Source organism: Panthera leo, chromosome D4 (genome assembly GCF_018350215.1).
Source record: "Panthera leo isolate Ple1 chromosome D4, P.leo_Ple1_pat1.1, whole genome shotgun sequence".
NCBI lineage: Eukaryota > Metazoa > Chordata > Mammalia > Carnivora > Felidae > Panthera > Panthera leo.
The window spans coordinates 30642187-30658295 of NC_056691.1; the positions used below are offsets into that span (position 1 = coordinate 30642187).

A 16109-nucleotide genomic window follows, 5' to 3' on the forward strand; every position below is an offset into this window, starting at 1 on the left:
AATAAAAACTTTCATTGAATGGATATACCATAATGTAAAATAAAAAATGGTATTTCTAATTTTATAGCTTTTAAAGTTTTATTTTATATAAATAAAATTTTATTTTACATAAAACTTTAAAAGCTATGGAATTATAAATATATATAACATTTTTGACAACTGATGCCTCCCAGTATGTAGTTCAACTAGTACATGGTCTCTTTATGTTTTCATAACTCCTCAAAGGCTGGGAAAAGCCAACAAATGAGACACTGCACAAGGATACCACACTCTGAACATTTCAGGTCATATCCCAAGGGTCCATTCGAAAGTGATAAAGAGTCTATACCATCACACATGGATAACTGAAGATCTGCTTGTAAAGTCCACATGCTGAACTCCTACAAGCTGTAAAACAGAGTTGATGGGTTTGTGATCCAACCTATTTCTATCACGGTGTATAAAATGGATGTTGTTACCTAGAAGAGAGTAAGAATAAAAGGCAGAAGTTGGCATATAGTATTATTCATTAGATTTATTGCTTATTAGAATAAAGGAAGCAAAAGCAACTTTTAATTAATCCTAAGGGAAAAATTAATTGCCTGGAGTTCATAATATTCTCTATATAATGCCATAATAATTTTTAATTAAGGTAATAAAGGATGAAAAGGATTATGGTTAAATAAGAGTGATACTTAATGTTTTATGAGATCTAAGGGGAAATATTCTTAAATTATAACCTCTGTTAGGTTTTATTAGATGTAATTAAATAAAATGTCCTGTCAAACAGACAGGAACAATACAGAACATAGATATCAAATGGAAAATCACATCTGTTTCTTAAATGTAATAATGGAATAAATCACTTGCTTAAAAAAAAATTCACTCTCAAACACTGATTTAATAGGCTATCTGCATTATAACCAGAGACCAAAAGAGGCTGAAAAGCAGGGCATTGAGACTGTTAAGACCTCCACAACAAACCTTTTATCTGCTCAAGTAAAAAAAAACCTGTAATTTATAGGTCTAGATCTTTTTACTTTGATTCTTAGACTCAAAGCCAGATGTTGAACTTAAAACATTAGATTAGCTTTTTTTTATTTCAACCTACAGCTGAAATTCTGTAATTCTTTGCATGTGTGTTTTTTCTTTTCAAATTTTTATTTAAATTCTAGTTAGTTAACATATAGTACAATATTGGTTTCAGGAGTAGAATTCAGTGATTCATCACTTACATACAACACCCAGTGCTCATCACAAGTGCCTTCCTTAATACCCATCACCCATCTAGTCCATCCGCCCCCCCCCCCACCTTCCTCCATCAACCCTCATGATTAACTATAAGAGGCATGTTCTCTGCATTATACTTAACTGTTGTCTATAGTATCACTGTAGATTTAATATCATGAATTGGCTTATTATCAAATAAGGCAAAATGAAATACTGGGTTAACTGTGATAGATTTGTGTAAATAAGTACACCCAGCTCTTTCCTTAGAGGAGCTACACTCCTTCCAGCAGAGAGTATCAAAATATTCTCTTTATTGAGTATGTTCCAGTGATGAACTCCATGTGCTCATCACTCTTACACACCTGAACATGTGGTCACATGATACTGAGACAATGGAGATGAGGGGCTCACAACAGGTTGGACGATGGAAACAAGCCATCCAAAACTATGGCTCAATGTCATTGAGGATAATCTATAGGACTCAGTCCCATAAAACAGAGCTTCTCTTCTGTCTGGTCTAACTGGTGTAAATTCACAAGAGAGGGAAAGAGATTGAATGACAGGTTTTAGCTAGCTAAAGTACTCTAACTGCAGAAAGCCAAAAAGCCATAATGTTTGGTCAAAAGCCTCCTTCTAAAGACTTTTAGACATCTGGAGTTTATTAAAGTAAAATTTTATAACTTTTAGAAGCTATGCTCACTATTGTGGACAGTTTCAAAGAGGAAGAACTAAGAAAAATCTACTTAGTGCCTGTCCCTGACTACAATACTTGAACATGGTAGAGATCCAACAGTCAACCAGTTAGCAATGTGGAGCCAAAGAAATTTCAGGTATTCCAATCAATAAAGCTACTAAAACTATGTGGCTTATAGTAATTGTTACTGAATGAGCTGACTTGCCTTCTGACACTAAACAAGTCTTCTAGCCTTATTAGATATAAGTAACTGGATTGATTCTTCTATTGACGACCCCTCCCCCCTCCAAAAAAAAAAGGCAGGGTGGGGGGGAAGCTTGAGGATTTTCTCTTATGTGGAAATGTTCACTTCCATGAACTTCTTATTTTATTTATTTTTATTTATTTTTTAAGAGAGAGAGAATATGCACAAGCTGGGAGAGGGGCTGGGGGAGGAGGGGGGGAAGAGAGATTGAGAGAGAGAGAGAGAGAGAGAGAGAGAGAGAGAGAGAATCTTAAGCAGGTTCCACGCTCAGTGCAGACCCCAATGCGGGGCTCAGTCCCACAATCTTGGGACTACAACCTGAGCCGAAGTCAAGAGTCAGACATTCAACTGTCTGGACCACCCAAGTGCCCCTCCATGAACTTCTTAAACAGTTTTATAGCCATATACAATTCACCAAACCACCACTGACTTTCCTATCTCAAATACTGAAATCACTCAGGCACAGAATGATGGGCACATTACATCCAATAAACAGACACAAAATACACAGAAGCCTTTAAAAACAAAAGATGCCCCCTGCTCCCTACAAGCACAGAATGGTGATTATTACAATGTCAAATTGCCATTTTTACATGGTATCTATTTTATGAAGAAACTGGGTGGCCTCTTAACTTCTAAAAGGCACAAAAAGCATACTGCTGGAATTGCACTTTGATGCTTACCTGGACCTAAAATGAGGGTTCCACCTTGCTGAGCAGGGTCTCCTTGAAAATCAAAAAGAGGGCCAGTCACTGCCCTCCACAGGCTCTGAATGCTTCCCGAGAGTACATTTGATTTTATATGGGGACTCTTTCCTGAAATATTGGGAATTGTCTTTAGATATTATCATTTTATATTCAATTAGATATCAGAAGATAATGTTAGTACTTCTGTAAAACATTCACTCTCTCTTTCTGAAGTATAGTTGACACAGAATGTACATTAGCTTGGGGTATATAACAGCAATTCCATAGCTCTGTAGTTGGGCTATGCTCACTACAAGTGTAGCTGCCATCTGTCATCATCCAAAGCGATTGAAATACCATTGACAATATTCCCTATGTTGTACCTTTCATTGCTATGACTTATTAATCCTATAACTGGTAGCCTGTACGTCCCAGTCCCCGTCACCCACTTTTGCCCATCCCTCTCTAAAACATTCTCTTTCTTGTGTGTTATCTTACTTTCAAGTTGTCTTTTTTTCTTCCTTCAAGGAAAGGCTTCTCAGCCTTTCACTATTGACATTTTGGAGCACACAAGTCTTTGTCCTGTGCAACGTACGATGTTCAGCAGCATCACTGCCCTGTGCACCCACTAGATGCCATAGCACTATTCACCAAGTTGTGACAACCAAAAATGTCTTCACACAATACCAAATGTCCCCTGATCGAGAACTACTACTTTAAAGGAAGAAGTCATGATATATCCCAATGCCACAGAAGAATGTCAGCTACAGACTTCTCAAATTGGTAGTGCTTTCCCTTTTCTCTTTAAAGGTTTTATTTTTAAGTAATCTCCACACTCAACATGGAGCTCGAACTCATAACCCCGAGATCAAGAGTCACATGCTCTACTGACTGAGCTGGCCAGGCGCCCCAGTGCTTTCCCTTTTAATACCCCATTTATCCTCTTTTGAGTCTCTCACCTACTATAAGTAACGACACTCCTTTTCAAGAGACACTGTGGCACAGACTATTATATGCTGGCAAAACCCATTTCCTCTTTCTGGGCCCACAGCTAAATTTCCTGGCAGTTTCGTATGGCCACGTGACTATGTTCTAACCCCTGAATAAAATGATTTGGACCATTTCCAGGCCAACTCCTTAAAACCTCCCACAAGTGATTCTCCATATTCCCTCTACGTTCTTGGAAGCCTTGGGTTGAAAATGACAGAGCCACAAGATGGAAGAGGCCTCAGTCCTTCCTACCGTGTTCCTGTTGGTATTGCTGCTTGGAGGAGAGACATCTGAATAGATACACCCATCTTGAAATTAACAGAAAAAGAACTAATCTTCTACTGTGTTATGCTACTGAGACTTTGGGAGTTCTCTGTAACAACAGCTACTCCAGCCACCTTTCCATCTCTCCTTGGCTATCAGTTTTTCAGTCTCCTTTCCCACTGTGACTAATACTTCCCTTCCACTCCCACTGAGTAAAGGGACTCAGTCTCTTTACCCTTCTTGTAACTTATCTTTCTCCTATCCTTGCCTTTTATGTTTTGCTTTTGGTTTATTATTTACACTGCCTTTGACCTGCCTGAATTCCTAGTATTTCCAAATACCTATTATTTTCCTTCATCTCTACGACTCTTTTATTTGTTTCATGTTTCCATTATGATGGACACTGATGTTACCAAAAAACAAATACAGGCTCATTAGCTTAGAGACATGAGTAAAAGACTGGTTTACTGGTTTATAGGATTCTCTATCTAAAATAAATATTCAGAAATCCAAACTATTTCTTCAGGTCCAAAGATGGGGTCATTTAATATTTCTGAAACTTTAGAAATTCAATTGAAGGAGATTCCATGACCTAGAATCGACAGTCTTTGCTTCAAACACGATCTAATTTTGCCCATTTGAATTTAGTTCATATGTACAAAACTCCTGTTTTTCAGTCTTCTACAAACCCATTATTTCCTGGCATGTAAGGGCTTTATTTTCTTATTTTGTCTTTATAAAATGTCCATTAATTTAAAATTATAATCTTATTTTTTAGTGTCTTAATTTCCAAGTAGGACTATTCTGAGACTTATGCTTTTTCAGAGAGGAACTTGTAAAAGATGATCTTATGAGAAAATAATGTTTTCTGGTTGGAAATACAGTACTTTAACACAGGTCAGAAGAGTTTAAAAGATTTAAATATACCTTATCTAATAACTACAAGCATAAGTTTTGTTTCAAATTCATCTGTTTTCTTTTCAATTCTGTATTTTTATTGTGCCTGCGAATGGTGAGGTGTTACTAAGATGAAGCTCACAGTTTAGATCTAAAGTGCTAAATGATAAACAGAACTTACACACACTGGGACTATTATAACACAGAAAACAGTCTACCAATAAGTAAGGCTCACAATCTGTACATTGCAATTTCCTATACCAAGGAGAAAAAAGGAAATAGTAAACTCTGTTTATGATAGCTCATTATTAGTTTTAATAAAAGTTAGGTTGCTTTTGGGGCGCCTGGGTGGCTTGGTCGGTTAAGCGTCCGACTTCGGCTCAGGTCATGATCTCACGGTCCGTGAGTTCGAGCCCCGCGTCGGGCTCTGTGCTGACAGCTCAAAGCCTGGAGCCTGTTTCAGATTCTGTGTCTCCCTCTCTCTCTGCTCCTCACCTGTTCATGCTCTGTCTCTCTCTGTCTCAAAAATAAATAAACGTTAAAAAAAAAAAAATCTGTTCTTCTCTTTAAAAAAAAAAAAAAAAAAAGTTAGGTTCCTTTTTTGAAAAAACATCAGTAAAGCAATCGTATCAACTCTATGTCATAAATAGCTCCTGACCCATCCCCTCCTCTTCATCTCCATTTTCTGCCCGAGCACTTCTTTCTAGTCTATTGCTACACCCTACTATAACTGTATCAGTGGCTCTGGCTTGGCAAGTTCTAAATACTCCACCACAATGGACACATGGCTATCACTTCTCTACCTAAAATGCTTGTGTGACATCCCTACTGCCTCCAGAGCAAATCCAAACTCCTTGGCTGGTCACCCCAGACTCAGTCTGAAATGGCCAACACCTGTCCCCTGGCTCACACCAATTCCTCAAATGGCTCCTAGACTCTGGTGTGATGCAGGGAGCTACACTTCTCCAAGGCCCACAGTTTTTCATGCCCATGTGCTTTTGCATGTGCTTTCTGTCAGCAGCACCCTTCTCCAGACTCATCTCACCCAGCTAACTCCTTTAAGAGTAGGTTTACGGAGCGGGGTGCCTGGGTGGCTCAGTTGGTTAAGTGTCCAACTTGAGCTCAGGTCATGATCTTGCAGATCACAAATTTGAGCCCCGCATCTGGCTCTGTGCTGACAGCTGGGAGCCTGAAGCCTGCTTTGGATTTTGTGTCTCCCTCTCTCTCTGCCCCTCCCCTGCTCGTTCTCTGTCTGTCTCTCTCTCTCTCAAAAATAAATAAGCATTAAAAAAAAATTGAAAAAGAAAAAAGAGTGGGCTTAGGTGACACCTCCTCTGGAGAAGCCTTCCCAGATTCTTCTCTGCCCTCATATTTCTGGTAATGATATTCTCCTTACATGTTTTCTAGTACAAGCTCTTAAATTGTAATCAGCTGTTCGCTTCTGTTTCCTAGAGAAGAGTATGAGTTTCAGGATGGCAGGGGCTGTTTATCACTGTTCTTCTGGGAGCATCCACCAAAGTGGGGATTACTGACAAGAGTGCAACAATATTTTTTGAGAGTGAATGATTTGAGTTTGAGTTCTCTCATTTGGCATTTTTTTTTTAATTTAAAAAAATTTTGTTTATTGATTTTTGAGAGAAAGAAAGAGAGAACAGGGGAAGGGCAGAGAGAGAGAGGGGAGACATAGAATCTGAAGCAGGCTCCAGGTTCCGAGCTGTCAGCACAGAGCCCAACGGGGGGCTTGAACTCACGACCACGAGATCATGACCTGAGCCAAAGTTGGACACTTAATTGACTGAGCCACCCAGGCACCCCTCTCGTTTGGCATTTTAGAAGCCACATTCTTTCCACCTAAAACACGCAGCAATGGTTCACCTAAGCTGATGAAGCTCTGTTAATTATAAAGAATTGTGCTAAGGACAGGGAATATGGACCACATAACAATGAATAAAATTTCAAATTCTTCAAATAACCATAGTATCTGCACACCTTAATCACTAATAGAGTATATAATAAAGTACAAAGTGCTATTAAAGTACAATGAGGGAAGCAATAACTTCTGCTTGAAGGGCCCCTTTGAGTTGGGCTTCAATGAAAACAGATTTCATCAATTAAAGAACATATACTATTCAAAGCTATGGTTTGAAGTAGCAAAATATATGTTTGTTTGAAGTAGCAAAATATATGAACTCAAGCAATATTATTTTTTCATTGAATTACAAAAGTAAAATGTACTTACTGTTAGGGGTGCCTGGGTGGCTCAGTCAGTTAAGCATCCAACTCTTGACTTCAGATCAGGTCATGATCTCACAGTTGGTTCAAGACATCGAAGCCCACTTCAGGCTCTGCCCTGATGGCGTTGAGCCTGCTTGGGATTCTCTCTCTCCCTCTCTCCCTACCCCTCCTCTACTCACACATGTGCTATCCCTCTCTCAAAATAAATAAACATTAAAAAAAAATGTACTCCCACTGTTAAAAGCACAAAAGCCACTTTTCTAACTTCTATACCTTGGGGTAAGCATGGCAGTATCTTTTAAAACCTTTTTCATTACACACACATATACATACTCTTGATCTTTATGAAAATGGTTTTTATTTCCACAAAAACAGAATCAAACCAAAAACAGTGTTCTGCAACTTGCTTTCTTCACTCCTTTGGTACTTCACAGCTTTCTATGTCATTACACCTAGGAAATGAATCCTTGAGAATCTGGTGTATCTGGCCCACTTACTAGAATCCTAAAAACCAGCCTGATTTATGAGTTTACCATTCGTTTCTCTATGCATACATACACAAATGTAAAATACACCACCGGCATTTTCTGATGGGACGTGTCATGTCTTACCTGAAGGGGCAATTTCTTCACCTCTTTTCATTCCTAATTTTTTATAAATTTCTCTCTCAGGATCAACATAGATTTCATGAGAATACCCAGTCAGTTTGCAGAAAGGCTAAAAAAAGATAATATTTGGAATTTGTATTAGTAAAAATGAGAGAGAAAAGTAATGATAATCTATCTTTATTTTTGTAAATTTAATCTACACTTAGTTGTTCAAATAAAATAATTTTTATGTCTGAAACTGATTTAATCTGTTGGTTTCGCAATTTCTGATGATACCTTTACCTCAATATGATGGTAGGATGACTGTCCAATCACTATAAGGGTGACATTTGCTTCCTTTAGGAGAAAAAAAGGACAGGTACATATTACCAGAAATTATATATGTTTTATAAAACTCCCCCTTATTCAACTCTTTTGTTCCATTCTAATGCCACCTATAGGCTTCTAGAAGAATGGAATAAACAGCAAAATTGTGTGAATCAAAATAAAGAAATGTATGCTAAAATGTTCAGTTAATTCAGTTGGTCTTTTGCCAAGAAAGAACTTCAAAATAATACAGCCAATAATTCTTTCCTCTCCCCAAAGACATACATTAAAAAAGAATAAAAATTATTGGAGGGTTTTTAAAAATCAGACAATTTTACTTATTCACATCCCAATTACTAATGCCTGAGGGAAACAGATCTTAGTTTTATAAAGGTTGCCCAATTTGTTCACTCAAAAATTCACCTGGGGACAAACGTATATGTATCTGAAAAAAAGCGTGTATGTGGATGTCCCAGGAATGTGGAAAGCGCATCCTAACAAATACAAATGTTCACCTTTAAGATATATTAGTATTTTCGCATAGTCAACAACTATTTGCAGTGCTCTTATTACAAAAATAAAGGGAATAAAATAGCAATAATTTCTAGCATTTGTGCTTTGGGTCATTATCATTCAACATTTGCAAATAAGTTACTAACATCTAAATTATTATGATTAGTACATATTAGCAGGCAGTACATAGAAAAGTAAAGCAGGACAAAAATAGATCTCTAACCTCTGTCTACTTTTTGAAAGTGTTGGGAGATGTGCGGGAAGGTGATAATACGGGTTTGTGAGAGTCTGTTCTGCAGATGTGTCATACTCACCACACCTCGCTTCTTAATAAATGACAGGTGACTTTCACAAGGTCGCCCTGAGGCAAGGCACACTGCTGCTCACTCTCAGGAAACTTACTTGTAAGAAACTCTTGGGGATTTTGGCCAGATCTTCTACGTATTCCTTGCAGATGTAACACAGGAAATGCTGAAATCCCAACACGGCAAAAAGGGCAAGTTAGCAACTATAAAAGACCAAGTACTTTGTTACTCATGACGCCACTCGAGGTGGACAAAAAAGGTGTGAAGGGCGCTCGAGGTGCATTAAAATTGGGCCGCACCCGCTCTTAGGCCTCGTTTGCTGGGAGAATGTACTTGGCTTGGCGGGCTATTTTTCCATTCCTATTAAAGGAAGCCAGAAGGGCAGTTCGTATTCCGGAAGCCTCTACTGACCAGCAATGGGGATGGCCACGCCCAGGGAGACCTCACTCTTGGGCCTTGAACCTTCTCAGGGACCCGATGTCCCCCAGCAGAGGCTACAGAAGCAACCTCCATCTCAGCCTGCCGCAAGGTCCCTGCTCTGGGCCGCCCCTCTGCCTGCGCTCACCCTCACGAAGACCACGATAACCCGGCGCTCCCGAAACAGCGCGCCGAACGGCACCTGCCTCCCGGAGGCGTCCAGCACAGACAGCTCGGCCACTGTTGCGGCCAGGGGCTGCCCGCGCTCGGGGCCGCTAGGGACTGCGGCCGGGGCGGCGCGGCCGCTGACCTGCCGCGTTACCGGGGCGAGGGCAAGGTCGGCCATCGCGCCCAGCATCTGCCCGGCCGGCCAGGGATCGCGCCCACCGGGCTCAGGCTGATCGCATAGGCTGTGCCAGACGGGTCGAGGCCGATCAGAGCGCACCCGGCGGAGCAATTCGGGACTGGGGATGGGACGCAAGGCTGGGCGGGACTCAGGGCGGAGCGGGGCAGGACGCACGGGGCGGAGCTGCGTGGGTCCCGGCCCGCGGGGGCGACCCTCGTCGCGGCGGGGCGGGGCGCAACCTGGGTGGGGCGGAGCTGAATGCGGGGCGGGGCGGGGCGCAACCGGGGAGGGGCGGGACGGAGCTCCCGGCGGGCCGTAGGGCAGAGCACAAGGGGCGGAGCTGCGTGAGCTTCCGTCGGGCGTGGACGCTGGGTCGCGGCCCGCTGGGTGCTGGTAGACTGGAGTGTACGGGGACTGGATGGGGCGCACACCGCAGCTACGAGATGAGGCTCCGCTGGCCGCGACGCGCAGGCAAGCTTAAGCTGCACGGGTGTTTTCTGACTCAGCCACTATAGGTAGGAAGAGGGAGAGGGGTCCAGGGGAGAAAAAGTTGTTTAGGAAGGACGCAGCCCCCTGCTTCGGCCGAAGTTACTTCTTACTTAGAGAACCAGTTACCAATTTAAAGAATTTTCTTCTCAGAACAGCCACATTTATGATTTAACAGACTTATTGTATTTTCCTTTTATTCCGTTTTTAACCGAGCCCCTCCTTAGTTCTGGTGTTTTGTTTTGAGGTATCATTAATACACAGTGTAATGAACACATCTTAGGTGTAGAGTTAATTTTTATTTTTAAAATAAATATTTAATTTTAACTTAATTTAATTTTTTTTTTTAATTTTAGAGAGAGCACGCGCGGGCGTGGGAGAGGGGCAGAGGGAAAAAGAGAGAATCCCAAACAAGCTCCACACTCAGTGTGGGGCCTGATCTCAGAACCCTGGGATCATGACCTGAGCCAAAATCCGGAGTCAAAGGCTCAACCGACTGAGCTATCCAGGTGCCCCAAATCTTTAATTTTTAATTTAAAGATTGCCAACATTTTATCATGGATATTTTATTTTTTTATTAAAAAATGTTTTTGTACTGAATTGGGTTTTTATTACAACTATTATTTGTATACATATGGCCAAATGACATATGTCATTACATAATTTGGTATGCAATTATTAAATATAAAATGCAAAATTATTTTTGACATTTATTTCTTGACATGAATGGGCTTTTCCCCTGATTCTTGTATCTGTGAATAAATATTACTCATTTTGCTAATAGAATTCTGCTCAGCATAAACGATGCCACCGTAAGATTTAAAATACACATCTCTTGATTTATGTTTATGCATTTTTGTTGAGTATATACCCAGGAGAATGATTGGGTCATTGGATGTGCATTTCTTCTTTTTTTTTCTAACCGTGATTAAACAAGGAGTTTTTATTTATTTAATTTTTTTATTAAGTTTTTAATTTCAGTTTCAGGTGTACGTATCTTGGATATTTTACAACACGCTCAAAAAATTGAAAGAATTGTGCAGTGAACACTCCTGGGTCCACCATCTAGTTTCTATTGATAATGTTTTACTCTGTCACTTTTCTGCCAGAGTCCAGCCCCAGCAGGTCCAGGGGTTCCTGAAGAATGAATGGCGTCGGCGAAAATAACAAATAACACAGACAATAGCAGTGTGTTAGATAGGCCGCTTTATTGTGGCAAGCGTGGCATTATATTTGTTAGCAAATTCTTTATAGCATGTGTCATCTATGCTTTCTGGCATTACCTAATTCTAAAAATGTTCTTTTGTGTAATCACCCGTTAAGGAACAACATAGTTATTTTCTTGTAACATTTCCTCTTGCCCTTTCAAGGTCATCTAGCTCTCAACACCTTTACAGGGACATGACTTCTTAATTGTTCCTTTGAACCATCTGGGATACAAGGAACAAAAGTATTCGCTTTGGTCTGGGGTGCCCGGAGGGAGGCAAGAGGGCCCTGGGAACCCATGCCTTATGTGCTCACAGAGAGACAATGTATACCTAGGAACTAACGAACCATTCTGTACCTTAACCCGCCAGGTCCAGATATGCTCTGGAATGCCTCCTGGCGGCCAAGTGGGCCAGGGGGTTGGAGTAACTTGTACCCATAGATACATTCCTTTGTTACCAGAATTGGGGATTTCGAACCCATTTGTCCCCCTCCTTGGCTGGGAAATATATGGGGCTATCCTTCCTTTAGGTAGAGGAGTCTTTATAGGGGGTGGCAAAGGCTGGATGTAGGGCCACTAATTTCCCTGCGGAATCTTCTTTCTTTCCCCAATGTTTTTTTTCCCCGAGGGGCCTGTCATGGGCAATTCCCCAATCAACAAATCCCCATGTACTTTCATTGGTAGGGAGGCTGCCCTGACCATCGCTAAGGCCAAATTACATAAAAGCAGGAGTACAAGAAGCTTCACTTTCGGTGGGCCGCCATGCAGTCCCGATCCATCCACCGCCTGGGCCCTGCCATCAGGCTGGTTGGATAGCTTGGCTTCTGGCACTTTTCTGTGCATCTCTGCACAGTCGAATGAGTTTTGGCTGATTGTCCACCCCTGTTATTCACATCCCTATGAAAATATGGAAAATTTTCATCACTGGAACAAACTCCTTTAATTCTACTTTGTGTGCGTGTGTGTGCAAGGTAGTGATTTAAATATTTTAAGTCATAGAACAAAGTAGGTTTGCAGCAATTTGTGCAAGTGCCACAGACAAGAAGAAGCTAAGATGCATAGGTTCAACTTCTTTTGGTAAGACCACCAATTTTTTTATTATTAATTTTTGTATTTGAGTGTTGTGTTGGCACACAATGTCAATTAGCTGCAGGTGTAAACATGGTGCTTCAACAAGTTTAAACATTATGCTATGCTTACCACAAGTGTAGCTACCATCTGGCACCATATAACACTATTATAATATTGACTGTATTCCTTATGCTGTGCCTTTTATTCCTGTGACTTCTTTATTTCGTAGCTGGAAACCTGTATCTCTCTCTCCCTTTCACCTGTTTTGCCCATCTACTCCCCATCCCCTCTGGCAACCGTGAGTTTGTTGTTTTCTGTGTTTACAGGTCTGATTCTGCTTATTTATTTGTTTGTTTTGTTGGTTTTTTTTTTTTTTTTAGATTCCACAGTGAGTGAAATCGTATGGTATTTGTTTTTCTCAGTCTGACTATTTCACTTAGCATAATACAGTAAAACCTTGATTTGTGAACATAATTCATTCTGGAAACACGCTTGTAATGCAAAGCACTTGTATATCAAAGAAAATTCCCCCATAAGAAATAATGGAAACTCAGATGATTCGTTCCACAACCCAAAAATATTTATATAAAAATGATCACAAGGGGTGCCGGGGTGGCTCAGTTGGTTAAGCGTCCAACTTTAGCTCAGGTCATGGTCTCACAATTCGTGGGTTCGAGCCCCTCATCGGGTTCTGTGCTGACAGCTCAGAGCCTGGAGCCTAGTTCAGATTCTGTCTCTCTCTCTCTTTCTCTGCCCCTCCCCCCTCACACTCTGTCAAAAATGAATAAATGTTAAAAAACTTAAAAATAAATAAAAATAAAAACGATCAGAATACTGTAATATAATACAAAATATGAAGAAAAAATAACCTGCACTTACCTTTGAAAACTTTCCTGGTTCATGTGAGGGAGACGAGAGAGGAGGGTTGTTGTGTAGGAAGACTTTCACTCTCACTAATGGAATCTTTGCTGTCTTTTGGCTCAATGGTATCTTTTTCTTTTCATGCAACTTTAACAAGGAACCTATCCAATGACACTTGCTTTTGCCTCCTTTTGAGGATTTCACAGAAATGTGACCTTGCATTGTTGTTAAACAGATTCATTGCTTGCACGCTGCTACAGCCTTATTCGGGTGGTGCTTTTCTACAAAATTTTGCATTGTTTCCCACATTTTACATATCTCCCTGATTTCATTTGAAGTGAGAGATTCCTCCACCTTTTTCTCCTCCTCCTCTGCAGACAAGACACAGACCTAGACTTCTTATGAAATCTTGCAATTCCAGCCACTTGCATACCTCATTTGTACTTCATGATGATGTCTTTCTTCCACTGTAATCATCCCCTTCTTCTTTTTTTAAAAAAATTTTTTATTAATGTTTATTTATTTTTGAGAGAGACAGAGTGCGAATGTGGGAGGGGCAGAGAGAGAGGGAGATACAGAATTCGAAGCAGGCTCCAGGCTCTGAGCTGTCAGCACAGAGCCTCATGTGGGGCTTGAACTCACAAACTGTGAGATCATGACCTGAGCCGAAGTCAGACACTCAACCGACTGAGCCACCCAGGTGCCCCTCATCCCGTTCTTACCGCCTTTCTTTTCCACCTTTTTCTTCATGGGGATCATTGTATATGCTCACACGGATGTTGACTACAGTACAGTATTAAGAAATTCTTGTCATATACCATATTTAATGTAACTGGCAATAAGGCAGCAGAGGAAAGGTCTATTTCTGCAGGCAGCCTGACCTAGAATGAAGCAAAGCATTCCTAAGCTTACTCTTGTATGGAAAAGCAAAGGACTGTCCATTGGTGCTTTGAAGTGACAAAAATACACTAGTTAGTGTCAGTTGTGGGCACCTCCCACTGTTCTGAAAAATCACTGATTTCTGCCAAACACTGAGGCCTGAGACAGAGAATCTGAGCATGGGAGACAATCATCCACAATCCCACAGCAAAAGAGAGAGAGAGAGAGAGAAGAACCATTGACTCAGTAGTGATCACGGGACATTCGGAGTCATGTACTGCTATTGCAAGACATCACTTCTTTATCAAGTTAAAATGTATTAGAAATGTTTGCTCATCTTGAGGAACACTCGCAGAACAAGTTATTCACAATGCAGGGTTTTACTGTGCTGTTTAGGTTCATCCATGTTGTCACAAATGGTATGATCTTGTTCTTTTTATGATTGCATAATACTTCTCTGTATGTGTGTGTTTTACATTTTAAGAGTTGGTATGATAAACCTATCTTAGGGGGCACCTGGAAGGCACAGTCAGTAGTCAGTATAGCATGCCACTCTTGATCTCCGGGCCTTTGAGTTCAAGCCCCACATTGGGTGTAGAGCCTACTTTAAATAAATAGATAGATAGATAGATAGATAGATAAACAAACCTATTTTAGAAATGTACTAGATAGAATAGGGGCACCTGGGTGGCTCAATCGGTTAAGTGTCTGACTTCGGCTCAGGTCATAGTCTCACAGTTTGTGAGCTCGAGCCCGTGTTGGGCTCTGTGCTGACAGCTCAGAGCCTGGAGCCTGCTTTGGATTCTGTGTCTCCCTCTCTCTCTGCCCCTCCCCTGCTTACACGGTCTCTCTCTCTCTCTCTCAAAAATAAGTAAAACATTAAAAAAAAATAAAAAGACATGTTCTAAATGTTTCAAGAGTACTCCTCCCCCCCACAAGATGTTTTGTAAGTAAAAAACAGACTCCTCAAGTGAGACAACCCACCTGAATGTGTAAAAGGGCTGGGAGGGATGAGGACGATGGAGTTAGATGACTTGGCATCGGTTTTGTAGAAGTCTCTACCAGTGTGAAAATGAGTAAAGGACACCTCATTTAAAATGAAGTATGGAAAAAATAATAAAATAGAGTTCAGAAGCCATGAAGGGGAAATTTTCATGCAGATGCCACTCTTGCAGCCTGTACAACCAGCAGGAAGAAGGAAGATAAGAATTATCTTGACAAGAGAGGGCATGTTTCACTTACGAGTTTATCTCCTGCTTTTAAGATAAAGGAAGATCCCATGGGGGCACCTGGGTGGCTCAGTCGGTTAAGCGGCTGACTTCGCTCAGGTCATGATCTCGCAGTCCGTGAGTTCGAGCCCCGCGTCCGGCTCTGTGCTGACAGCTCAGAGCCTGGAGTCTGTTTCAGATTCTGTGTCTCCCTCTCTCTGACCCTCCCCCATTCATGCTCTGTCTCTTTCTGCCTCAAAAATAAATAAACGTTAAAAAAAAAAAAAGATAAAGGAAGATCCCTCTCTTCCCAGCAACATGCTAACTACTGCTTGTAGCCAGTGAGAAACCACCACAGCTGCAGACTCTTATTCTTCTCCAGTGAACTTTTGTTCAAAACAAATCTCCCAAATTTTCCCAAAGGCCTAATAAAAGCTGACCTTCCCTTTGTTTCTTCATACTTGCCTGTGGTTTGTCATAGTTTGTTTGTCCCAAATTGCAGTCCCTTTGCTATTGCCAAATAAATTCACTTTGCTGATAAAATAACTGGCTGTTTTATTTTTAAGGTTGATACCAGGTAGTCTTTTAGGCCTGCTTCTAGTTCCACCCTAATTTCTCCTAAGGCAGGCTGTATGTAGGCAGGCATAGGGGAATTTAGGAATTTCTGCAGCCTCTAGGAGACC

The 16109-nt window shown here is 41.0% G+C and overlaps 1 protein-coding gene across 4 annotated transcripts in view; it reads right to left on the bottom strand.

Annotated features, from left to right (window-relative positions):
• The window catches only part of PRXL2C (peroxiredoxin like 2C), a 36031-nt gene extending 26175 nt beyond the window's left edge, over positions 1-9856 (bottom strand). For 3 of the 4 annotated variants that reach the window (XR_006195979.1, XM_042913436.1, XM_042913435.1), the window contains exons 1-6: positions 9517-9856; positions 9049-9117; positions 8110-8163; positions 7831-7936; positions 2831-2962; positions 329-458 (exon numbers count right to left, since the gene is read on the bottom strand). Coding sequence is in view for 3 of the 4 variants with exons in the window: in XM_042913436.1 (XP_042769370.1) it covers positions 331-458; positions 2831-2962; positions 7831-7936; positions 8110-8163; positions 9049-9117; positions 9517-9726 (699 nt within the window). In the remaining variant the exon portion in view is untranslated. Of the gene's footprint in view, positions 1-175; positions 459-2830; positions 2963-7830; positions 7937-8109; positions 8164-9048; positions 9118-9516 lie in introns of those variants that run through there. The other variant, XM_042913433.1, reaches the window with a different exon arrangement.
• Positions 9857-16109: the final 6253 nt, after the last annotated feature.